General features: G+C 39.4%; 1 protein-coding gene and 1 long non-coding RNA gene across 2 annotated transcripts; one reads left to right on the top strand and one right to left on the bottom strand.

Moving 5' to 3' along the window:
* Positions 1 to 108: 108 nt before the first annotated feature.
* COPB2 (COPI coat complex subunit beta 2) lies at positions 109 to 27,525 on the bottom strand. Its single transcript, XM_010952283.3, has 22 exons — positions 27,372 to 27,525; positions 22,990 to 23,127; positions 19,679 to 19,765; positions 19,349 to 19,475; positions 18,352 to 18,500; positions 16,471 to 16,617; positions 15,528 to 15,627; positions 14,773 to 14,915; positions 14,399 to 14,598; positions 12,641 to 12,751; positions 10,767 to 10,855; positions 10,570 to 10,676; positions 9,358 to 9,501; positions 8,559 to 8,689; positions 8,077 to 8,284; positions 4,153 to 4,263; positions 2,939 to 3,153; positions 1,481 to 1,573; positions 1,211 to 1,391; positions 961 to 1,029; positions 722 to 793; positions 109 to 479 (listed from the first exon to the last, which is right to left on the bottom strand). Exons 1-22 carry the CDS (start codon positions 27,372 to 27,374, stop codon positions 384 to 386), a joined length of 2,721 nt encoding a protein of 906 aa, XP_010950585.1. The 5' UTR covers positions 27,375 to 27,525; the 3' UTR covers positions 109 to 383.
* Positions 1,290 to 8,005, top strand: LOC141578669 (uncharacterized). The gene is made up of 2 exons (XR_012509264.1): positions 1,290 to 1,426; positions 7,760 to 8,005. It is a non-coding gene; the product is annotated as an uncharacterized LOC141578669 (long non-coding RNA).

The raw sequence follows: 27,525 nt of genomic DNA, 5'->3' as shown, positions 1-27,525 counted from the left end.
TCAAAGCAAAGAGACTGTGGGCTGATCCCTAAGGAGGCATAGTTTTGCCTTAGCCTTCTAAAACTAGAAGCCTGTTTTCATTATGCAGAAAGGAAACTTTGAAGTGTCTTCATTAATTCAAAATATTTTATGGGATATGGTCTAATGACAGTATGAAAAAAAAAAAAAAGCCCACAACTGTTTTAGTTAAGAAAGACAGTGATTTAGATGCCACACATAAACTCCTCCGAAGATGAGGAGGGCACTGTGCTCCCAGTGGGCCACAGCATTTACATACAAAAAAAAACTGAAGTTTCTGAGTCCAAAGCACTGTGGTCAGGGTGACGATCAATAGTTGCCCATAATAACGATCTGTTTAGTTGAATAAATTGGAAACATTACATTTAGTCATCCAAAATATCTTCATCCAGGTTGATATCTGTTGTGTCAATATCTTCTAGTTCTAAATTATCCAAATCTACTTCCAGTTCAAGTAAACTCTGCAAAGGAAAGGAGGAGCATGTGTCACATAGTACCGTGTTAAAGAAAAGTTACTTGTGATTCATGATCCAAAAAGAACTAAACAGTCAGTCAGAAGGGGCATCTCCCCACGTCAAAGCCCTGGCTCTGAAACTGACTTCATCGCTTACAATGCAGGGGCCGAGGCCACCACATCTGCAGACATTTGTGGGGAGGGAGGTGAGGCTGGGCCTGAGGGCAAGTTTGGGAATGACGTCTGTACCTTTTCTTCTTTGTTGGCTGTGTGAGCGGCCACAATAACAGGGGTGGGAGAAACAGGTTTCCCGTCAGGTTCCTGAAAGCCCAAGTAGAGATACATATAAACACAAAGGAATTTGTTAGGGAATTTGAGGTTTTCCCCAAGGGAAGACTGATCAGGATCGGGAAGACTGATCAGGATCGGGAAGACTGATCAGGATCGGGAAGCAGGAGATGGTACTTCTCCCGTGGTATTCTACTGACCTGCTGAGCTGCAGGTCTTGAGGGCTGAAAGCCTTTTGCTTCTTCCATAACGTTTCTCTCTTCATTTGGCTACCAGAGAATAAAGCAATCATGAAAAGATATCTGAAAGCATAATTCATCTGTGAAATTGGCCTAAATCCCAGATATTAGTTCTCAATCGCACAATAATTTAAGTGGTGCAGTTCAAAACGTGATGTCGGGACTGCACTTTGCCCACAGTCACATGAAATGACGCGCCCCAGGCACTCACCGTGACTAGTGGGTACTGTTTGGCCGGCCACAGGTCAGCATGTGTTCCCTTCACCCATTCTTCTACAACAAAGGCTTCTTTTAATCCAGGAAAAAGGTTTTCATATTCTGTTGGATCAGCAAGGGATTCTGCTGCTTTCTGATTGACTTTTGAGAGACTTTCTCTCCAGAGTTTCACCACCCTAATACAGATACCATGGAACCAAAGGGAGACTGGGTAAGTGCTCTGTTTTTATCTAAATCATTTCTTCCTAAAATGAAAAGTCTGTACCTTGAAACCTGACTGGGTAAGTAAGTCCGTGCCAGGAAGGCAGCTTCTGGCAGTCGTCCAGTTCTGATCAAGAGCTCCAGGCAAGCGTCAAGCCTAAAGATGAAAAAGGAGAGGCACTGTTACCAAGAATAAAAGCTATAATAACAGCACTTAACACATAAAAGACACGTGGATTTAGTGTTGCAAAGTCAGCATTCCTTCGCCAGCTCCCACACATACACCTTTTTCTGTCACTGAGCCACTGACTTGTCCTCACCAGTGTTACATAATCAGTCCATCAGTGGACTCCAGGAGTGTGAGGGACAGGACAGCTTTTGTGACCATTTTCAATCTCTACCTTTCCTAAGACTCTAAAGGGGCTTTTAAAGGAAAGGCAGCTTAGGTGAGCACATTTAAAGGCTTTTCAGGAAATACAGGAGCAGAAACTCAATTTTACAGACCGTGCTGGACAGTCCAGTGTGCCTAGCAGGAAGACAGCCAGGCATCTATTTTATTTTTTTAATTTCAATTTTTTCCTGTGTAAGTTTGATAAGGTGGATAATATGTTTTAGAATTCAGAAGTTTTTTTTACCTTAAAATGGTAATACTTTTTGGATTTTAGGAAGTACTTACACATTACCTAACATCAGCATCAAAATCACAAACAGTACTCTGCAATGATACATGAATACTAAATGCAATAAAAACGTACCAAGTGGAATAAAAGCAACTAATAATAATACTTCAGAGTTTAGGTCACATTTTGCCATCAAATAATCTCACAGTAATTTTGGATTTTTGAATTATTGATAAGGAATAGTAGACCTATTCTTACAGGTGTATAAATTTATGAATACATGTTATAAAATACATATATATTCAAGGTTTTTATGATTAAGTGTGGGTTTAAAAAGTATACAGGGCAATGTTAACGAATACTTCTGTGTTTTATAAGATGATCAACCAATGAAATAATCTGATATGCAGTAACTGCTGAACTTTTGAAAATATGACATTTTTATGCTTTAAAGTTGGACTCAAATCTGACAGTAACTAGCACCCTCATCCCTCTTTATTTTTGCCATGAACAGATCAGAATTACCCAAATTTGGTAAAATCACCTGCCGTTCAGGTACCAAATGAAGCAAGCAGCCCAACAGCCTCCTGCCATGATTGAATGAAACACCTTAGTCAGTCAGTGACAGGGCTGCTGAGAAAGGGATTTAACACTTCTCCCAGTTGAGCCTCCCCGAGCAGCTCATTTTGCTCAAACACGTAGACCAGATGTGGTAAGAGCTTCCCCTGCTGAAGGTGAGTGCCACCGAGGTAGCCCCGGCCCCTCACTGCTCCCACTAGCAACACCGCTCTCTCCAGGGTTCATTCTTCATTCCTCTCCAAAAACCACCCTCAAAGTCAGTGCAGAAGCAAAAGCTTTTAATTACTATGCCCACCTCTTTCAGACCTTGGATTAATACTTACTTGCCCTGTAAGAAGTAGCTCATGAACGCCACGTTGTTCTTGCCATCTCGCTCCGCACCCTCTGCTAGCTTGTTCACCATGCTAGCATTTCCAGAGGCAGTGGCCAAAAGCAACAGACCCCCGTAATCCTGCGCGTGGTGCAGGCACTCCTGGGCGAGGCCAAACTGGCACTTACTGATGGCAAGCTCGGCAAGCTGCTTCCACTTCTGTTCTGACTGTAAGAAAGTTTCCAAATTCAAGTATCTTTGAAAATGAACATTTCGATTTCCAACATCAACATTATTCTGCTAACATTACTGTGATGGCAATTTTTTGTTTTATACATATTATACACATTACATATAAAATACATATTTTATATACAGAGAGAGCTGCGGCTGTTACGCTGGTTCTATCAATCAAAGTAAGAATGGAATGACAAAATGTATGAGGAAATAGAAATTATTCACAGACACAAAATTAATTCTGACACAAATCAATTTCAATGATGCATGAATAATCATCAGCCCATCATGTTTTCATTTTGTAATGACACAGTGGAACAAACTAATGATTCTTAAGGTAATTAGACTGCAAGTATTTTAACAAGTGATTTAACACCATTTTTTGAAAAAAAGTTCTTTTATGTCAAATATTGAATAATTATCTGTCATTTGGAGCTTCTCAGAAATCAAATAAAATGATGCACATTTGGATGATCTTAACATAGCTAAAACTTATTTAGCCCATCTGAAATGAATTTACCAGTAAATTCTAGACTTAAAACCACAACTGGGAGCCCTCAATATACAAAGATCCATAAAAATGCCATGAAACTGTCTCAAAATGTCAGAACCCATCTTTAGAACCAACATCTTTCTCACTAGTTTGGGACACTGCTGTGTGTGCACTCGTTTAGAGTCCCAGACTACGGTCTACTATCCTGCAGCTCTCCTTCTCTTCCAAAACAGAGCTCACGTAAGGTAACACTTCTTAAACAAATCTGAATGCTACGAATATATTGAAGAATATAATAATGTATGTCTCCAATATAATTCATTTATGTAAAGATAAACATAATTCATTTTTAAAAGACCAAAGAGAGGCAATAACCTCACCAAAATGAGTTACTACTTTGCATTTTAGAAAACTTTAATAATACAACTTGTACTAAACACACAGAAGTACCTATTCACCTTTCCATCAGCTATGAAAAATCATGAATCAATACATACCTCTGCTTCCACTGCTAATTGGTATGCAATTTTTAGTTCTCCAAGCTGAAGAGCAAGTTCAAAGCGATGCTCAGGATCTGTGGATACTGTAAGAGCTTGTTGCTTGAAGCCCTAAACAGATAAAATATACGTGTGTGTGCGCGTCTGTGCACACAAGTGCACACACAAGGCAAGTCATCCATTTCCCTCGCAAACTAAAAATACACTGCTGACGCTGGAAGCCCCATTACTTACATCAAACAAAAGTAACAGATTAAAAAATAGTCTTCAATTTTGAAGACAGAAAAATTAAGGAGCCATTAAATTAACTGGTAAGAACAAACCTGGCAGACAGAATTCAGTCACACTATGCCTACTGTCAGGGGAAGCTGACCAATGCTAGATAAACTCAAGTAAAGTAACCACCAGTAAAATTTAGAAATGTAATAGTAAACAAATGTCAAAAAGAAAAGGATTTTGGAAAGTTGATGAAAAAGAGCCATTTCCAAAAAAGACACAGTGGTGGAGACCTAGCTGTTGGTAATCTCACTGAGCTGGGCCCTAGAGATCCAGTCTGGGGCCTCAAAGAAAAGTCAAATGTAAAACCTTCCAAATTTCTATCATCTGCAGGTCATTCAGCAACATTCTGCTTTCAGGTCCTGACATTGAACGGGTATCATTACCTACGCCTTTACTGTTGGTCTCATGTCCCTTTTACTCATTAGTAAGCGTTCCAGAGGGCAGAAGTCTAAAACTGCCCTCCCATGCTCCAGTCAGTCATGAGAAGCAGACTTTTAAACCAAATACTATAATTACCATATTAGCTTCTCTCTCAAGACAACAGTGCTGATGGGGTCTGCCCTAAGTTCTTCAGCTCCAGGGATGTGGTACACGAGATGAAAAGCTCAAACTGCAGAAGACTTCATCAGATGATGACAGCCCACTCTGGGGTGGGCAGGATGGAGAAGCTGGACAGCCGAGTTCTGCCTGGCTAGATGTTCAGGATGGCTGTATCACTGTGTTTAAAAGAACTTACCAGACTACACAAGCTGCCCCTCCCTCCATTCACCCTGAGTACCCTGTAACAAGGTATTCTGAATAATCTGCATTACTCCTTTTCTTCGAGTACTGATGCAGACAATATAAAAACCAAGAGTAGAGGATGGAAGATCCGCAGAACCAGTCAGATATAGCCGAGGGCAAAGCAGATGAAATGAGGTAGGCTGAACACACTTTTGTTTTCCTCCAAATCCCCACTAAAATGACACTAAAGGGATTCTCTTCTTAAGCCATAAACTCCCAAGGACACAAAGAAAGGCAGAGGAGACACTAGTTAACAACATTTTGGAAGCTCAGAAGCTGGAGGAGCATAAACATTCAGCAGAAATGCTAGAAAAGATCAATCCCTAAATCAGGAGTGAAGGCAGTGGAGAAACGGCCTGATTCGCACCTCGGATCCCCAGCGGTGTCTCGTGAAGGGCAGTGCTAAAACCAGCAAGTAAACTGAACCGCCTGAGTGTCTAGGTCCCCACCCCTCTCCCTCCGACCTCTTGACACACACAGAAGGCAGGAAGGTGGCCTGTTCTTTGGAGGGTAAACCAGAAGGTCTCCAGTCTGAGGGAGCCCTGCACCCCTGGAAGGAGGGCTGACAGGAGATATGAAAACAGGTGAGACTAAATGAGAATTCTGAGACTAGTAAATGTTTGAAATACTAAATGCTGAGACACCAAGCCGTCCTCTACTCAGCCCCCAGAGGATGGTGATTGGGGAGCTTCTCTGTAAACTGACCAGCCAGAGGGATAAGACTTAATACTACTAAAATGTCAGGGGTATATGCCGGCCCGAACAGGGCCTGGTACAGTATTAAGTGCTCATTAAATTCATTACATGACTAAATGAAAAGTCATTAAGTTCATCAGATGAAGGTACTGACACTGAAGTTCCCAATCAAATGGCCCAGCCACGTCACATGTTCTGAGTCCAGACCCAACAAGGTCACCCACAAACTCAGACCTTTTGACCTGCTTCTTAGAGCCCCACTCTTAAATGAGTGTCCAAAGATAATCAGATACCTGAGGAAGACCTTTGAAAGGAAAGAGAGATCAAAATGCACTCACAGAACTATACTCAACATCTTGTAGTAACCGTTAATGAAAAAGAACATGAAAATGAATGTACGTATGTATATGCATGACTGGGACACTGTGCTGCACACCAGAAACTGACACATTGTAACTGACTGTACTTCAATTAAAAAACAAACAAACAAAAAAATAAAATGCGCCCATAACAGCAATTTGAAGGAAATATATACCACGTAGGGGAAAACATCATCCATCCATCCATAAATAAGATTTTAAAAGCCCAGGAATAACAAAATGAGAAAACAGTCCTCCAGCGGGAGGCCCAACATCTGAATCACAGTTTCACAGGGAGAACACAGAAAATGAAGGAAGGAGATCATCAGAGAAACGACTCAAGAAAATCTCTCAAAAATGAAGGACAAGAGAGCTCATCTAATACCCAGAAGAATGAATGATAACTGACCCCCTACACCAAGGCCACCATCACAATGACATCACAGAACAACAGAGACAAGATCCCAAAGACTTCCAGAGAGAAAAAACAGATCAGGTACAAAGAATCAGGAATATAAATGACTTTAGACTTCAACGACAACTAGAAGCTAGAAAGCAGTAGGCAAGATAGGATTTTGTCTTCACAATTCTGAGAAAATTACTGAGAGAAATACAGAATTCTACATCCAGTTTAACGGCCAAACATGTTTTAGGGTGGAACAATGGCACTTTTAGATAATCAAGATCACAAAAAATTTACTTCCTATTGGTAATAATCCTTTTCTCAGGAAACCACTGAAGGACATACTCCAGCAAAATGAGGGAGTAAACCAGGAAAGAAGAAAAGGGGATATAGGAAATAACAGATCCAACTCAAAAGGGGCGAAGGGAAGCCCCAACATGATGGTGAAGGAATATCCACGATGAGGGCAAAAAGCAGTTTAGCCTGAGGCAGACGGAACATACTGAAAGGAGATTTGAGGGAAATGTGGAGAAGCAGCAGAGTAGGGAGAATGACCATAGGTGAACAGGGAGACAAGTGAAGTTTAAAAAAAGAAACAATGATTATCTCCAGGAAAACCACCACCTGCAGGAGGGGAAAGCTGTACCACACCACACGGCTCAGCTGTGAAGAGCGTTAGCACAGCCATAACCATATCAACAGTGACTGCCGATCTAATCAAAACTGTGATGTAACTTTTTTGGGCGGATAAGGAATAGGAAAGTGGCATGTATGCGACAGAAGTTGGGGGGTAGAGGGGGGAAGAAAGATAAATCCTCATCTTCCACAGAGCGTGAAGCCATGAGACATGCCAAATAGCCACATAAGCATGTTACTTAGAGATGCGGAAAGAAATACCAACAGAGTCAGCTAGAAGAGTCAAAAGTGATTACCTCTAGGGAACAGAAATGAGAGAGAAAGGAGGGATGTTTTTCTTAGGCTTGCAAACTTTTATCCTTTGTCCATATATAACTTTGATTTAAAAAATACTACATTCAGGAAAGGGCTTATCACTAATGGCAAATTTTATTTTATGTGTATTTTACAGAAAGAGAAAGAGAGAAGCCAGCTAGGATAGAGAAAAATGCAGCAGAGAAATGAAAATACTGACAGAATGAAAAATTCTACAGAAAGGGAAGACTGATAATCACCTCCAACATTTTAAGGGGATACTAAGGGCAATGAGAAAGGAGAGGGAGGGGTGTCACAAGTGACTTAACTTTACAGGAGAAATTCCACCGCCATCAGGAAATCAGTGGCAATTAAGAAATAAAGTTCTTCAAATTCATACTCACATTCTTTCAAATTGCTGGTTTTAAAAAACACACATAAATAAAATAAAACACACACACACAAAGCCCTTACCTGCTTTTCCAAAAAGTGTGCAACTCTGGTCCTCTGTTCTTTTGGAATGGTAGGAAGCACCTTGTCGGCCATGCTGAAGTCCCTGCGCATGACAGCCGTCTGGTACTCCAGCACCGAAACCAGCAGGGAGTAGCTGACAATGTTTAGTTCTTTATCCCCGAGGTACAGCCTGTTGTCCTTAGGAATATAGCCCAGGAGATACATTGTCCTGGAAGAGAAACAGGAACTGGTTTAGAACTAAGCCCAAATCAGTAGACAACACCCATGTATGCGAACGCACGCACACACACGCTCACTATGCTTCTTGCTTAAAATCCTTCCATTCAACTGATGCAATTCTGGTTAGCAACTGCCAACCTACTACAACTGTAACACTAAACAATCAGGCCTATCATTGTTACAAGTTAGCATTTGGTTTTGTTTAAAAAGTATACTTTTAAATTTAGGATGCTAAAGACAAAAGCAAAATGATACTCAGCTACCTGTCCAAGTGGGCAATGGTGACTATTTCTCCTCCAACATAGTAATTTAATCTGTTCACAGAACTTGTGTAAATGAAGCAATCGCCCACCCACAGCCCTGTTTTCACAATTTCCTGAATCTCACCAAGAACCTGCAGAAAAAAAATAAAAGTCTATTATTATCTTATTCAGCATTAGAAATCCTACTAGTAACAAAAAACTGAATATAATTAGGGGTGATAGGTAGAGTAAGAAGTGCAAAAAAACCCCAAAAAACTCCTATTTCAAGAAAGAAAATCTTTTCCTGGAATTTCTACCTTCTTTCTTCATTGAAAAACAGATTCCTGGATGAGTATCTGTAACATAAAATCTCACTGTTGCATCATAGCTGTGACCTAGGAAAGTGCTGATCTAAACTCCTAACATACATGAAACTGGCATAATAAATATTTCATAAAATCTTCCAAGACATGTCCACAATGGATGATTTATCTTCACCATTTGAAAACTCTTTTAAATAACTGGCTAAATTGTCTTAGGACCAAAACGCCTTATAATTTCCTTATTGAAGATAATCGAAGTTAGTCTAAAGATTTCCTAAAATCAAAACACAAATTTCTTTTAAACATAATACTTGAAATACTTTCAGACTCTGCTCTTAGAGCCAAGATTTTAACTTTCACATTTCCCTGTCACTCCTTAAATGCTTAGTTTCCCCAAATGTGATTTTATAATTAAATGTTACCATGAGTGAAGTTTACTCTAAGAATATAAGTCATTTAAAAACGAAGCTGAGCTAAGGTTGTGCTGATGCACGTGCCTCAAAGCCATCTTCAATACCATCTTCAGTAACTCCCTCATGTGTTTCCTGTGCAGCCAAGACTTTTTCCGACAGATATTTAAGGATAAAAAAGGACTCCTCGGTGGCAATACAGACTAGCTCTCCAGAGTCGGACCAGAAAATCTGCAACACGACAAACAAAAACACAAGTGATTTTGGATCTCTGAAAGGGTATGACGAACTGCATACACTCTGTTTCTCACAAGGTTTATCTTCATACATGAAGATATTAAGTATGCACTTAACAATTTCATGTCATGTATATATACACACATTTGGGTGGACAGGGCACTGGCATTCTATTCAGCCTAGAATTGGAAAGACCTGAGGGAGGCAGGCAGGGGCGCCGGCAGGAGACACCGAGGTGCCGAGAGTGGGAGGAGCAGTAGCCCCCTCCCTACTGCTCGAGAGCTGTGCTTCGCACCCTTTTTTCCCCACTGTGACCCCCACCCGAAACCTTTCATAGACATTTTCCCCACAATCACCTTCCCCTGTGAAGTTGTAGTATCAGAAATGCTGTATGTTTATACACATATTAACACATAAACATACACGCATGGTGCATAAACACCTGACGTGCACATCCATACGAACATCTACGCTCTACACGTAAAGAGAGTGCTTGTCTCCATCCCTCGGGAACTAGTTTTTGGCCCCCTGGGGACAACATTCCCCCTGCTGAGAATGCATGTTCTAGAAGACACACCAGGACCCGGGGAGGCAGACTTGTCTCCACAATTTCCTGACAATGAAAGCTGTCAAAGAAACACGTGGTTCTCAAGGTAGAAAACCTTGTCACCGGAGCCAGCTACCTGAAGTTTAAACAGCCATTATCAGGGACAGTAGGAAAGGGCTTTCTGAACTGAGTGGGAGATTTGCAGGCATTTCTAGGTCAACAACTCCCTGACTTCTTATCTTCAACGTTTTTTTTTTTAAACTCTGTTAAAAGCCATTTAAAATATGAATAGCACTTGGCATTTGTATAACTTTTTATACTTTTCAAAAAGCCCAACATCTACTGCCTCATTCAAATACCACAGTTCTCATTTCCTAGGCAGTCCTGAGGTAAATGGTAGTGTGTCCAGCACAGCGGAACACAGACAGCAGGGTACAAGGATGTTTCTTGGCCTCGGGGACCCAGAACTTGTCACAAAGATGCACATTCCAAAACCAACAATGGAGGGAGCTCACGTGTTTGGGCTGAATTTCAATTCTGCGTATGAGCTCTGTATTGTCCCAGTCATAGAAAGCCAAGCCGTTCACAGATCTGACTCCCAACAAGAAGCCTCCGTAGATACCTAGAAAGAACAGAAACAATTTAGATCCTTAGAAATTTCTGAGTCATTACAAAACTTCTAAAATTGTATTTTATGGAAAATAGGACTTACTTTCAGCTCCAAAATCTGGTTTAAATGATTTTTTTTCCTTAAAGTTCTTAAATATCTTTACAACACTGTTGCTTTCTCTTATTGCATATCTGGTGGGGGAAAGGAAAGCAAACATAGCATATTATGTATATACTGTAATTCCAACAAATATTACAAAAATCTTCAAATATATCTGAGTAGTGAATTATACAAAAATGTAAAATTAATATTTGAAGATTCACTAATACATTTTTTTCCCTAAGAGATCACTGAACTCCTTACAGTTGGACAAATAGTGAATGGGTTTCACGTTCTTTATTACACAAATTACTAGGGCTTACAAACTATTTTAGAAACTGAAAAGACCCAAGTCCCTTAACAGGTGAATGATTAAAACCAAATGTGCTTTATTTTTGCAATGAAAGTTATACTCTACAAAAAAGGGGGACCAATTACTGATCCATGCAACAATACGGATGAATCTCAAACACATTCTCCAGAGCAAGAGAAGCCAAACATGAGAGTGTATACCACACCACTCCACTGATGGGAAACCCTGAAGATGGCAAATCTGATGTACTGGCGAGTGGGGTGGTGCTGACTGCTAAGGTAAACAAGGGGGTTGCTTCTGAGTGACAGAAATGTTCTATGTATCCTGACTGTGGTAGTGGTCATGGCTTATATTCATTTGACCAAATTCACTGAGATGTACACTTAAAACAGTGCACTTAATTCTGTATAAATTATACCTCAATATAAAAAAAATAACAACTTTTGTAAGTGGCTCACTTGTTGGCCATGTTTGGCAACAGCTTAGAAAACTGTGTATACTCAGGCCTCTGCCCTGAAAAGGGGCTGGTGCTGGATATTTGAGAGCGTGTGAGGAAGAGACCTGACAAGTGCTTTGCTCAGGACAGGAAAGCTGCTGAGCAGCGTCTTGGCTGGACAAAGCTGAAAAGAAGGAACTATCAAAACAGAGGGAGACGTGTGCTGAGAGAGGTAAGGCAACTCATGAACTATGATTCTGCTTAAGATGGTAGCAAAGTACCTTTCAGTATATGGAACTGTGCATGCATGAGTTATTTAAGAAACTTATGAAAAGATCTTACCTCTCAGTGACCTTTTTGTTAAAAGATAAAAAGCACGTTCTTACTATGCAATGCTGAGGCTTAAGTTAACCACTGTTGGCACGAGAGGTGACATAGAATATGGGCAAAACGAAACTAAGAAACCTGTAGAGATGAAATTCAGTGCACGGTCTGAAAAAACCAAAGTCCCAGTGTTTATTACATGCACCAAACAGGAATCAAAAAGGAACCCATCAGTGACTAGTATAATAACTGAGAGGTGACTTTTTCCTGTTTTTAATGAGACTAGTTCATAAACATTTTGAATTCGGACAGAATTTGTTTTGTTAACAGTGGGAGGTGGGTAACATCACAGAATGAGTTTTTAAAAAGATTCAATGAAGTTCTCACCAAGGTTACATCAGACCCTAACAGCTCTCCTGAGAAACACAGAAAAGGGCAGCAGCAGCTCAGGATGCCAGGTTCCAGGCAGGGCCTGCCAACCACCCGACCTGAGGGCCCACTCTGCCTGGAGCCCATAAGCACCAGGCCCTGCCATGGTCTCCGTCAGGGAAAAGGGTGCTTGGTCCCTAGTTTAATGAAATTATTAGATGGGACTGAGCATGCCAGCTCAGTACTGAGCACAGGGCAAAGGCGGCTCAGGCTGCACAGCTGCCCCTGACTCTCATCTTCCAACACTGCTCTGGTGAGAACTGGTCTTTAACCTGGAGCAGCGCAGCCTTCACTGAGCCTTGCAAACCTCTCTCACACATGCAGAACACCCACTGGCAATCAAGGCAAGCTGCTTACCACCCAGCCAAAACTTACTCCGAAGAATCATGGGCCCACGCGAACTCCTGGGCGGACCCGAAGCTCTTGTTCCTCAGTGCCATTGCTGTGTAGATGATGTACTCGCCGTCCCCACACACCACGACAAACCTAGGAACCACAGGAGCCAAGAAGGGAAGCACAGGGGACCAGTGACACGTAGAAGAAACAATGATTCATTTTGATGGTGAAATATTTCTAATGACAAATGTTGTTTCAGTTGACTGTTCCAAATGAATCTAGTATCTTTTAAAGTTACATATTTCTTTGAATACAGAGCTAGATATAAACATTCTATTAGAAACTAACACAACATTGTAAATCAACTATATTTGAATTAAAAATTCTGGGGGGTGGGGTATATACAGCTCAAGTGGTAGAGCGCATGCTCAGCATGCACAAGGTCCTGGGTTCAATCCCCAGTATCTCCTCCAAACATAAATAAACCCAATTACCTACCCCTCTTAAACAAAAGCAAATTATAAAGATGGGGTTATTGCTGAAACTGTTATTGCAACGGCCTCTCATAAACAAAGGGTCGGGAACATGAGAAAGACGGGAGACACACAAGGGAGGACGCCAGTAATTCAGCTAGCATTTGCTGAGCTCCAAGACGCCCAGCATTTTGCCCATCACACTTACACCGTAAGAAGGCACTCTCTTGCTGCAAGGCTATCTTCATTTTGAAGGTAAGCATTCAAATGAGTGAAAGTACCTTACTCCAGTTTTTAATGACTGTTAAATTTATCAAAATATTTTAACATTTAAATAAGAAGGAAAAAGAATGCTCATAGTCAAAATTTTCTCAACAGACATAAAAGAACTCTTTAAAGCTCTAATTTAGAATACTGTATGGCTGTTATTAGATTGCCAAAGGTGAGATGCAAAACTTACAGCAAAAAATGTTTTCTGATATTCAGGGAAAAATATGTAATGTGTTCCTAATTTTCTTAAGAAAATTCTATTACAAGTAATTATGGATACCATTTACTGAACCAGGCAGCATACTTGGTTTATATACTCTGCCTTCTTAATACTCAGGACAGCATTAGAAAATGCCCAGATCTATTGTGAAACAATTTTTAAAGCTCATAGGTTTAACTTCATTGTAGTAGAGACTCTTCTCAGTAGATGTTCAGTGCTTAATAAATCTTAAGGGAGAAACAGAACTGATGATTCAGATAACAGAGAAAAAGCAGAATTATTACCAGTCCCTAAACTTTTTCAAAAGACAAAGACCTCACAGACAGCTTTTCTTCTTAAGAGCAATGAGTCAGAAAATATTTATTTTATTTTTTATGTTTTTAGATTTTTTTTTGAAGGGGGAGATAATTAGGTTTATTTATTTATTTTCAGAGGGGGTACCAGGGATTGAACCCAGGACCTCGTACATGCTAAGCATGTGCTCTAGCGCGTGAGTTATACCCTCCCCAAGTCAGCAAATATTTAGAGAGCACCTACTAAGGCTGAGGATAATGCATGATTCTTGCCCTCAGAGGAGTGTAAGGACACGTACCAACACATCTGCGATAAGAGTTAACACAAAACTATTCAACTGTTCAAAACTGCGTGGTGGGACAAGGCCGGGAAGGCAATTATGCTTCACGGTGCAGACCACCGATCAGCTGGCCCGCTGCCGGCCACCGTGTCGAGGGCTGTGAGGCCAGCGTGGAAGCTCCATGCGGTCCCACCACTGCGGGCACACAGGCCCTGCTCTAACATACAAAGAAGCCCAGGGAGACTCTGGGGGTGGCTTACCGCCCATTAGGATTGTGCTGAATAGTCTGAGGGTATATTTCACAACTGCCCATGTCCTTCACTGCCAGTGGCAATCTCTCTCCATCTTTAATTTCAGCATCTCCCATAGCTTTTAGGTTGGCCTGCTGGACTTCTGAATGTTTGGCCCAAATTATCTTTCCATTGGCATCCATGGACATGGCAGGTTCCTCCCGACCAAGCTGGAAGAATGACAAATGACTCTTAGCAATAAAAAGGAAAGTAAATAAAACCCCAACAAAATAAACATTTTCTTGTGCTTAACCTCAGAAGTGCCAGTTTAACAACACTGACGACCTGGCAGATAACCGCCTTCCTATGCCCATCCGTTCCGAGACAGTGTAACAAGGGATTACCTTAACTATGATGCTTCCTTCATCGTAGCCCAGGGCGACGTTGTTGGACCCTCGCAGACTGGCCACACACCACACCCTCTCCATTCCGTAATTCAGCGTGCTCTCCAGGCGATAGGTGCTTGAATGCCAAATACGCACGGTTCCTAAAAAGAACAATGTGAACACCTCCTTTTGATACGAACATCCAACAACGAGCTGTCAGATAAACCAGCCACATGGAAGCCTTTATATTCCAACAGAAGACACTTCCTGCCAGCTTAATTTTTTGATCTATAGGCTGTAAATTACGTATAAAGCAACATAAAAAAATTAATACAAAATTTATAAAAACTGAAACTAAGAAATGTGACTGTGTGTGAAATCATGACAGGGCTTCCTGGGTACACGGCCCACTATGTGCCACAGGCTTTCTACACGCGATTTCCCAACATCCCTTCACTAATACTGTGAGGTAAAGGTATCTATTCCCATTTCATACCTTACCCAAACCACACGTGCATGAAGCAGCAGAGCCTGAACCTGACCCTGGGCTGTGAGACTCCAGAGCACCTCTGGGTGGCCTCTATTTAAGTAACAGCCAAAGTGCAGTAGGATGGTGATGCTGATGCCCCTTTACTCTTCTGCGGCTTAAGTATTCTACTCTAATAATAAGATCAAAATCCTTTGACACCTCCAATGAAAATGCAGGGCACTAGCTGGCATGAATACCCTTTCATGATGCTCAGCACAGGAATAAACATACATTTCCAACTTACCGTCTTCTGAACCTGTGATGATAATTGGCAGCTCAGGATGAAAACTGGCACAAGACACATTTTGGGCGTGTCCCTCCAGTGTCTGTACACATGTTTTATTCTGTAATCAAGACACAGAAAACACTTTTATTAGTGAAAAACAAGTAACTTGTTCTTAATTTTCCCAGTGCACAGATACATAATAAATGATAGTGGTTATGACAATCCAAATAGTATTCAGTACAGAGATTTTTAAAATAGAATTACCTTGTGTACATGTTTTCTCTGATTATTTGATACTACAGGTAAATGTAAATGTAACTATCACATTTAAAGAAGAAACTACACACACACACCTGAAAGATCTAGTTTTTATCTATTATCCCCCCAAATTTCTAGGATAATGTCTTTAATATTTTTATCTTGTATTTAAATACAAATTTGAGTAAGTATCTCAGTACAACTGGTTTTCTAGGCCTCATTTTATTAACTGCTTCTGCAAATTTTGAAGTGAGAAACAAAAAAAAAATTTAACAAAATCTTAAGAGATAAAACCTAGTAACAAGAGTTCATAACTAGATTTAGAGAAGTCTATGTGGTAAAAAATGACTGTACAATGGTGATGCCATGACATTATTCATTGATCTGCTAGTTTTCAAAAATAAATGGAAGGCTGTCAATGAGGATACTAGAAGATGTAAGAAGTCATTTTAATTAAAATTTTTTAATTTCTAATTTCACTATTAAATAAAAAATAAACATGGTGGCATTTTATTTTTAAAATCTCGACAGGCATTTGTTTTCATTTTTACAGGGAATTCTAGGACCACAATTTGGGTGCAGATACTGAGGCCTTAAGTTATTATACTATGAACAGAGTTCAACAACCAAGTTGTAACTGTCCCATAAGAAACAGGAAGAAGCATCTCTAACATATGGCAAATAAATTATGAAAAAACTGTACCTGATAGTCCCATATTTTCACAAGACGGTCATCCGCACCTGAAATGAGGTATGGTTTGTCGCCACCACTGTAGTAGTCAATGCAATTCACGCCTTTCTCGTGTCCCTCCAGGGTGAAGTTTGGTGACGAGGAGCCCAGCTGCCACACCTTCAGGGAACAGCAGCATCTGGCGTCAGCGTGGGCCTTGCTTTTCAGAAGGCAGCCCCGCCACGCTCCCAACGTGCACATAAAGTGCTAACGCACGGGAGAAAAGCTGAAGAACGCTCATTTTTTTCACCCATTAGTTTTTGTTCTCACTTTACTTGAATTTCCAGGGAGCAAAATCACTATGGCATTCTCAGAAAATGCCAATTTCCAGGCTTTATCCCTAGAGATTATGATTCAGTGAATCTACAATGAAGCCCTGGAATCTAGATTCTTAACAGCTACCCCAGGGTGATCCACTTTGAGAAACACTACTTTAAAGGAAGGAAATGAGAAATTTATGAGAAATTTAATATAAAGCTAAAGAAAGTGAACTTAGTAAGATGTATTAAAAGGAGAAATTTACTGCTTAATTAAAAAAACTAAAAGTATGGAGAAGTAGTCAAACACTACTACAGCACTGGCACTGAGCTTTATCTTTACAAGTATTTATCTGTATGCCTACTACATGGGAGGCCCTGTGGGGAGTATAAAGATGTGTAAACAAACTTTACCAGAGTCAAAGATAAGACAATTATTGTCCTCAAGATGTACCTTAATTTAGTGAAGAAAATTTAAAGCTAATTTCAAAGTTCTCAACCTATGTCAAAAGCAAAGACAATCTGGTGAAAGGGAAAAAAATAATAATAAACTCAAAGCCCTAAGATATTCAACACAGAACATTCAATAAGTTGTCAGACAAATAACACGTAACATTTTATATAAGTTAAAGGAAAACTAATAAAAATGTTATATAGATAGAAGCCTATAAATGTAAGCAAAAGCGAATGCAATGCATAATTTTAAATCAATGCATATAGAAATATTTTAAATATTACTGTGGAAAAAGGAATATAAGTGCACTCACTGCAACATGTACGACGCGTCTAGCACAGGCAAGGCGTGTGCTGCTCGCTATGTGTGTCTGATTGGGGGTGGGGGGGTGACACACAGCTCCTGCCCCAAACACCAACATTTTGGGGATAAACATTTCTGGAGACATATTCATTACTATTGAATGTGAAGGCCGTAATAGAGGCAAAAAGCAACAGAAAGGAATGGGATGAGCATGACTGGCTCTGTCTAGAAGTGAAATGGAGCTTCTCAGAGTAAATAACTGTGCTAAGCCTTGAAAGATGAGTAATTCTCCAGAGGAAAAGAAATCAAAAAGGGAGAGTAAAAAACATTACAGGCAGAGAGACCAGCTGAATTAGGTAAAGTTCTGTGAACATTCATGGCCTCTCTAGAAAACGGTTATTAGCTAAGGCCAGTCTTGGAAACCCTTGTATTCCACACCAAGGCATTTGGACTTTATCCTTAGACTGGTAACTGATGTGATGGGATCCATGTTTTAGAAAGATAACTGGCAGCATTATATGGAGAAATGGAGTCAGAAAAAGAGAACAGAGAATGATTAAATTTAAATATAAAATAGATTAATAATAATCAGCAGAGGGCAACAACAGATACACTAAAGGAGAGGAAATAGTAACCTAGAGAAGATATATTTTTTTATTCTGGGTTTGTGAGGTTTAAAAGTCTTACAACTAACACATTGCTTCCACGTGGAAAAACATGTTCATTAAGAGCACCGAGTTACCACACTATTTTTCTAAACAGACTATGTTAGCAGTAAAATATCTAGAACAACTACATTTCACCAACAATTGTAACTGACACAAAGAATGGACACCCTACCTTGATAGTCCTGTCCAAAGAAGCGCTGGCAAACTGATTGTTATCTTTGGGGTTGATCACAATCTGCATAACATAATGAGTGTGCCCTTCAAACACTTGTGAGCAAGACCATTTTTTATCCCAGTCCCAGAGTTTAATAAGCATGTCATCTAGACCAAAAGAAAGTCTCCAGTTAGTTGCAGTTTCTGTCTCTTTCATTCAGAACTAAGAGTCTTTATGTCTTTTAAGGCAGCAAATCTGACATAAATCATACATTTCATGACTTACAGAAATAGAGTCAGAACTGAATAGATTTTTCAAAATCCTCATTTATTCTAAGAATAAATTTAACTCTAAAGAGTGGAGATAAAAGAGATTACTAACAGCAAATATACAAATTTCATGAAAGAAAATTAAGACAGACTCAATGGGCTTTGTGGAACGACAAAAGAGTAACAAAAGTTTGATCAGAGTCTAAGCATGACTGAATAACAAGGGCAATAAGGAGTAAGCATTTCTATTTTAACACAAGATTGGTTAAAAAAAATTCTGAATTACTTCTCAATTTCTAACTTAAAAATGTTTCAAAGAGCTATTACCAATTCACCGCAACTTGTTTTAATTGCCCTCCAAAAGACCTACTGTTTTATACATAACACCAAGGAGCAAACTGGTCTGAACATAAAGATAAAACCGACTAGGGTACATGGCAATCTGCCAAAACCTCACTCACTCAGAGTGTAAATTAGCCGTCTGCTCCACGGCTGTTTCAGCACCCAGACCTTCAGGTCTTCACTGACAGAAATGGAGCAGTTGCTATACAAATCTTAAGCAGGGCTGGTATTCATTAAAATACAAAAGCAAGCAGCATTGATAGCACATTAATGGATTTAAATAGTTTAAAGGCTGCTTGGAATTAGAGCTCTACTTGTAACAGCAGCAGCAGAACTGCATGTCTCACCAAATGAAAATGAATTACTCAGAGGGATGCACGTGACCAAAGGGGGTCACCTCTTACCGCTGCTAGTCAGAATGAAAGGCTGAGTCGGATGAACAGCGATACAGCGAATGTAGTCTGAATGTGCCTCAAACATGTGAACTCTCTCCAGAGTGTTGTAGTTGAACACTCTAATGTGCATGTCATCCTAGAAACGCAAATTAAAAAGCCATCATTAGTGTTATGAAATAAACTGCACAAAAATGTATACTACAGGCTCAAGCTACAACGCCCAGGCTTCCAAACATGGCGCTAACAAGACAAGCCAAGCATTGAAAGTCTGCACCTTGTTTAAGTCATCACTGACCAATTCAGAAATGGGAGTAGAAATTCATGGGATTAATCACTTACCGCTCCTGTCACAACCCAATTCTTCCTCGCAACAAACTTTGCAGCTCGAACAGGAAGATCACACACTTCAAAAGTTTTCACCAGTGTCTTTAAAATTTAACAAGAATATACACTTTGAGTTATGAGAAAACAAGCAAAGAATCTATTCTGTTACGATTAAAACATCCAATTATTTAGATCACTTCTAATTTTAAAATATTCTCAGGCTAAAATATAAAAGCACAACAGTCAAATGAAAAAAAAAATAAGACCATCATCTTTTCTTTAACAGATTCAATACTAAAATCCTATAAAAGATAAAAGTAAGCAAACGCCCACAAGATGGAGTCCCAGGTCCTCTGTGCTCCAAGCCCTTCCCTCCTTCTCTAGCCTCATCTTTGGCTACTCCCAGCTTTACCTTTGCTCCTGTTCCCTCTGCCTGAAAACCCACCCACAGAACCTCATCCTCCACTTTCATAACACAGCACCTTCATAACTACATGTTTAATGTCAATCTTGCCTGCTACGCAGCCTGAGGGCAGAAATCTCATTCACCACTGTATTCCTAAGAGCCTAGAACAGTGGCTGGAAAACAATCAATGTGCAATAAGTATTTGTTAAATGAATTAGCTCTCAGTTTTCCTTTTTAAAAAAATTAAACTCATAATAAACTTAAAACTTATAAACAAGAAACAATTCTTTTGTACATTTTAGCAATATGCTTCCATACAAATGTTATTTCTTTTTAGTAAAGTATGAGAACGCAGTGATTTAGATGTCTCTAAAGCTACTCAGAATGGAACTATACACAAAGGATAAAGGTGGAAAACTAGGAGACCCTGCTAGAAAGAGCAGGGATGAATGCATCTTTGTCCTCCCATTTTGCTGCCTTGTTCTTCAAAATTCTGAACTAAAACTATCATTCTTCAATCTCTTTCTGTACCAGAGAATAATGAAAATAGCATAGTCTTACTGATTAACCATGTGCACTACACTGAAAAACAGGAAAAAAAAAAAAAAAAGAAAAACAGGGACTGATCATAACTGTTGAAACAACTCCAGCTTCCCGAGCAAGACTTCAAAGAGTCTTCAAAGACTGAATAAGTGGGGACATCAGCTCCCACCTGTACAACCACTACCAGTTGACTGTGACTCAGACAAAGAGAACAGACAGAGCATGCAACCTATAAGATAACAGACAAATCCACAAAACCTTGTAAGGAGCCAACAAATTCATGGATTTGCTGAGCAGTGAAAAAATAAAGCAGCTACAGAACTAAAAGTCATGGTTCAAGTCCACATTAAGTGCTGCGGCTGATACCAATGACCTAAGGGATGGTCTCCGCACTTCAGGAGATAAATGAGCTAAAAGAGGAGGAAATGCTACACACTCAACAAACAAACCACCAACTAAGGTAGGAAAACAGGGAAATGCTCGTGTGGTACCTTATAGGTCTCGAACACAATTTTATCTAACTTGACTGAATCCTCCTGACAATCCTGCGATGTAGGGAAGGCACCATATCATTTTCATTTGGGTAAGTAAATTGAGTCTCACCACAGTTAAAGGCTTGCCCACATCATTTAATTAGCAGGATGGCTTCAAATTCTAACATAATGATTTTTTTTAAAACACTGCACCCCCTGCCAAAAGCATATAATATCTTCTTATTTGAAATCAAGTACATTTGAGTTTACTTCCAAAAACCATTTTGGCTCTTTGAAGAATTTTGCTCTCTATATACATACATGACTGGCAAGTAACTCATGTTGGTGACAGAGGAAAGAAAGCAAGGAGAAGAAAAAAAACAGATCAACTATTCAACAAAGACTTACTATCTACTATCAGCCTGACTGCCTAACAATGGGAATTAAGACTAGCATAATCCTAATCTTCACAGAACCTCCATTCTAGAATGAAATAAGGGAAAAATTACCAATGAGATAAATTATAGAAGGAGAAGTAGACAGCCCTGCAGGAAGGGACAGAAGGGCACAGAAAGAAAAATGAAGCAAAGTAGGTGACCCAGATAAAGCAGAGTTTGTTACAGTAAAGCCTAGAGAAAGATAAGGGAAATACACCTGGGCTCGAGAACACACTATAGTGAAATGACAGAGCTGAGACATGGCTAAATGGACAGAGGGGACCCCCAGGAAGCATTAGGAAGCATGGTGGGGGTGGGGGAGGCACCAATACATCTGTTAAGCATAAAATCAGAAACGCATTAAACATTTGTAGAGTAGGTTCCCCAACCCCTGCCCTCACCCTCCAAAAGACAAGCAGTTAGCAAGCACACTCCCTGCATCAAGGCAAAAGGAATTCACAAGATAAAGATGTGAAATTGCAGAGGACATAAATTCTGAAACAGTGATTTAGTGGTGCATGGAATGTTTATTATTCATTAGTTCAACACATAAATATTGAGCACTTCCTGTGTGTCAGGTAATGTCACAGGCACTGGGATACAGCAGAGAACAGGATTTTAATGTGTGTAAAATGTCACATGTGGAGTCTTGGTTGAGTGTGCAGTCATTACTGTTTCATTAGCATGATATAAGCTGCAAGGGTGTTTTTTAGGTTTACTCCTGACCTTGGTTCCCTAAGGCCTATTTTGGCCATCTTAAATCCCTCAAATGTGAATTTTATCTGGCTTTTAAGAACTTAATCTTGGATGTTGAGGATAATTACTGTATAAATAGATACAAACCGTATAGTACAGTGCTGACTATATGTTCTGTACTTCGAAAGAGAAAGATTAAAGCTGGCCAATAAGTTTGGAAAATATGAGATAAACTAAATTGAAAGATATATTATTTACTCAGATGAAAGTATTTAAGGTAGATAATCTGTAAAATGCATGTTCTCACATGTAATGAGAAGCCGACTACAAATACTTCTCTGCTATAAGCTATGATTTGTGTGGCTGACTGAAAGTTATCTGCATCATACATTATATCGAGCACTTAGGAAAAAATTAATAAAAGTAAAAACCCCATTCTTATTGTTAGAATACTCACTGAATGGAAAATTCAGTACTGTTAAATACTTTATCTAGAGCAAGCGATCTTATATTGGTGTCAGTTTCCTTAATTTCAAAGATGAGCTAATACTATCTACATCAGAACTTAACATTTAAATATCGGAAATAATGTTTCCAGAACAATTTCTCCCACAAGCTCTATCCTCATAAATATTAGTTTATTACAAACACTTTGTACCAATTTATTTGAGAAAGCAGCCTGCATATACTTACTGGATTCTGTTATGATATTCCTTCTCTTTCATTATAGTCTAACACAGTACATCTAGTAAAGTCCTTAAAAATTCCTACCTGTGTTTCATGATTCCAAACGCACACACTGCCATTGTAAAGACTTGCCAACATCCATGGCTCTGTAGGATGCAAATCCACACTCTTTACTCGATCAGATCGAGCAGTTAGCTTTCTCTTGATATCGAGTCGCAGAGGCTAAGGACAAACATTCAAAAAAAATAAATAAATAAATTGCTATGCTAAATAAAACCTGATTGAGATCTTAACTAAAAACAGTGCATTAACATGATTACAAAATAGAAAAAAAAAAAGAATGTACTTAACAGGGAACTGGGGCAGGAGAGTAGATACGGGTAATGAAAGGCCTTTTAACCAGAAAGTGTGATTCAATGAGATAATATATGTAAAATATTTTTTTAAAAGCATGATTATAAAACAATTCAGTTTTTATTTTGCTAAATTGTAGATGCAGTATAAAGTCTGAAGTACCTACTTACTCATATATACAAAAAATACAAGTATTTAAAATTTTTAAATTTATAGCAGCAATTGTCAAACTTTTTGGTCTTAGGACACCTTTACAGCCTTAAAAATTTTGAGGATTCTGTTTATGTAGGTTACATCTATTAACATTTACCATGTTAAAAGTTAAAACTGAGACAACTTAAAAAATTCATGTCTCAATTCATTTTCAAATAAACAAACCTATTAGTTAACTTAAATAAGATATTTTTATGAAAACTATATTTTCAAAAGAAATTTAATGAGAACAGTGGCAATGTTTCACATTTTTGTAAAATTCTTTAAATTCTGACTTAGTAGGAAACATTTGGTTTCTCATATCTGTTTCAGCCTTCAATATGTTGTGATGTACTGTTTTGATTGATGTACATGAAAAAAAAAACACCTGGCTCAAAGATACGGAGAAGATTGGTGGTTGCCAGAGGCGGAATGTGGAAGGGGGCAAAATGGGTGAAGGAGGTCAAAAGGTACAAACTTCCAGTTATAAAATAAACAAGTCATGGGGATGTCATGTACAGCACAGTGACTGCAGTTAGTAATACAGTGTTGCATATCTGAAAGCTGTTAAAAGAACAGATCTTAAAAGTTCTCATTACAAGAAAAAAGACATTTTTGTTACTATATAAGGTGACAGATGTTAACTAGACTTACTGAGGTGATAGTTTCACAATGTATACAAATATCGAACTGCACACCTTGAACTAATATGTCATAGTCAATTATATCTCAATTATGGAAAAAATTGAGTTCTTCAAAGAGAAGTAGATTTATTCTGGCAATAATATTAGTAAATGCTAGGTAACGTTAATATGAGATCAATATGGGCATACCCCTGTCCATGAAGGGCTCTGGAGTCAAATGGGAATATTTACAATATCTTAATGGATTTAAGATACAGGAACCAAATGGAAATTAAAACAATTTTAAACCAAAGCTAAAATACTCATCTTAAGTTAGAAAATACTAATAGTTTAAGACAGCCTTTTTCAACCTGGATTCTAAACCACAAAACAAAATGATCTGAACAATTATTTTCTCAATTCTCCCAAGGATACCTTTCTAGGAGAAAAATTAATTCATTATATACGATGATGGCTTAGGGCATCTTAATTTTCTCTTGGAAGCTGATCTGAGCAAGACTTGATTTAAAATGTTTCCCCTTCAGCAGGTTTTAAACACAACCTAAAAGTTTATTTGGCAAGTTGAGTTATGGTCAAATTTTTATTCTTGCAGTCTTCCACGATGATCATGAATGGGACAGAAATTTAATGCTACTTTTCAACACAAATGAAGACTGCTAGGTAACTTCAGCAGAGATAATTTCCTGAGACAAAGCAAACACCTCACAAAGCTTTTATTCACCATTTTGGATCTCTATCAAATTTGGGTCACTGACTACTTGGAATCTCATTCTTACTTCTGTAAGTGCCTCCCTCACTTCTGGCAACAACCTACACCTCTTGCTTTCCTGTAAAAGCCCAGAGTTCTCTGGCTTTTCTCTATAATCACCACGTATCTTCCTCTCCAACTCAAACTTTCTACTTTCAACCCATCATCTTCACATTCCTTGCTGAAGCAGAATATTTACTTCATCCATTTCTGAATTTTGCTCCATTAATTGTCATCACAAATGTTAACTTTCTTTTTTATTTTCTGGTCTCTTCAGAGTCAACAAACATGGCATGTATATTATATGCCAGGAACCACGATGGGGGCTTTAACATAAGCTAACACACCTCACACTTTTCCTCTAGTAAATGAAGAAACCGGACACTTATAAACTGTGTTTATTTTACTATTAAATATGTTTTAAATCACTTATTACTGGGTAAAAGTGATGCTTCAGGAAGGTGGCCCAAGGGACTGAGCAAACCCCAATATAACTCTATACACCCCCAATGCACAATCTCAGTTTAAAAAGCACAGCCAAGAGGTCATTTCTCCCAAGATTTAAGGGACTACTTTGAGTGAGATATTCTACTAGGCACTATGGAATGCCAAGATGAGCAAGATACTCATACTGTACCCTTAACTCTAAATGTCTCCTTCTATCTCCCAAAAGCTGGATGCAGTTACGACTCAGCTTTTTAAATGCCACTGCCAGCAATACAATCTTTTGGATTACCCTACAAGAAGTATCCTTTCCTATGGGATCCTCCAGGATTTAATTTTAACCTTTAATTTTAACCTGTAACCTTTGTGTACATGTCTCTTTTGGCTTTCTAAAGTAGATACCTCTCAAGGGGAGGGTCACTGCTTATTCACGTGTTTATCTCCACAGCATCTTATATATTTGGCTATGGGGGTTTAAGGACAGACAGTATAACCCAGGTCTAAAGAATCATGCTGGATTCAAACTTCAGTTCCACCACTCATTTCAAATGCACAATAGTGGGTAGGTTTACTTCTCTCAGGTTTGATGTATGTAAAAGAGGGATAACACTGTTTTATCTACCGCTTACTGTAATGAGAATTAAATTCAGTGGTAAGCGGTTAGTACAGTGCCTGGCCTACTGTAACCTCACTACTTCATAAACATTTACAACTCACTCTCCATGCTGTTGGGAGAATTCAGAGGCAAATATTCAGCAAAGTTCATAGCACATGGTAAACACTCTAGAGTAAATGAGTGAATAATAAATTCACATTTTATATCTTCTACAGGACATTTTAAATGTGTTAAAGAATGAAGAAAATACTCCATTATAAAAATACACTCTTAAAAGTAAAGACTGCAAAAGAAAACTGTATTAGGCAGATTCAAGGACCATTTCCAAAAATGTCCATTGCTGAAAGCAGACCCCAGAGCAGGTCGTCGTAAATATCATGGGGTATAATTAAGAGACTTGAGTATTGTTCAGGGACTCTTAACCTGGGGACCCAAGAAAGCTCATGGATGAGGACTGGGAGAAGAGGGGGTGTCTGTAAATGAATCCACCAAAATTGTATGCAACACTGCATGTTTCTTTATGCATTTTTCTGGAAGTATCCATAACATTCAACATTTTCCCCAGGCAATCGATCTTTGTTGTAGTTAAAACTCTGCAACAATTAACCTTAAATGAACAAAGTTTTTTTTCTCTTTAATCACAGGTGAGGAGATTGAACTTCTTAATCCCTAAGGTCTTCAAGCTCAAAATCTTTGAACCTGTACTTCATAACAAGTGAAAAACACAAGCAGGAAAATGTTTAAATATAAAACACTTTCTTGCATGTTTTTGGAAAGGAATTCTCACACTATCGTATCCTTTTTCTTCTTATTGTAACACTTCTGTGCAAAAATATTTTAAAGCATATTTGGGAGTGACTTTAAAAAAATGCTGTCACGACTATCATTCTTACCAGCCACTATATTTGCAAATGTAGAAAAGCAAGCCAAAACGTTTTATAAACTCCCGAACTCTTTTCTCCCTAGAAACTTAAGCTGAAATCCTAAAGCATTTGAAATTCCACTTTTAACTTCATACACTTTTTACTTTGGGGGGGGGTGCTCTTCTGCTTAAGTTGGTAGTCTGTGGTCAGCACATACTATACCAGAACAAGCTCAACATGAGCGCAAAATCAGCTGTCACCGTTTTAAGCGCAAAATGAGGTAGTTTTGTCAAAGCCATCTACGGAATTCAACGTTTTCCGTGTCCTGTGTTTCCCCACACCGCGGACTCCGCTGCAGACCGCTGGAGGTCTGGCAAACGCCGTAAGCACCGGAGGAGTCAGGGACCCCTCATTTTCAGGCACTGCCTCCCCAAACCACTGCTTCCTCTCTCCCAGAATTCAAACTGACCAGGACCCCGCAAGGCCTGAGGCGGCGGCCGCAGCGGGAGCCCAGGCCGCCGCTTACTGCGGTCCCCAGGCCAGGAGCCCCACGAACTGGCTTTGGCCGCAGGGGCCCCGCTCCCACCTGCAGGGTTTGCACATACCATGGCTCCGTCGGTCCGAGCCCGGGCGCCCTCACTTGCTAACGGCGAACCAGTCCCGGAGCAACCCTCCGACCCGCTGACCGGCCAACCGACTGACGTGGAACTTCCGGGAGGAGTTCTCGCGATAGTGGAGCGCAGGAGCCAGTGGAGCGCC

This window comes from Camelus bactrianus, chromosome 1, assembly GCF_048773025.1.
Source record: "Camelus bactrianus isolate YW-2024 breed Bactrian camel chromosome 1, ASM4877302v1, whole genome shotgun sequence".
NCBI lineage: Eukaryota > Metazoa > Chordata > Mammalia > Artiodactyla > Camelidae > Camelus > Camelus bactrianus.
The sequence above is the reverse complement of the archived record's forward strand: the minus strand, read 5'-3'. Positions and strand labels throughout refer to the sequence as shown.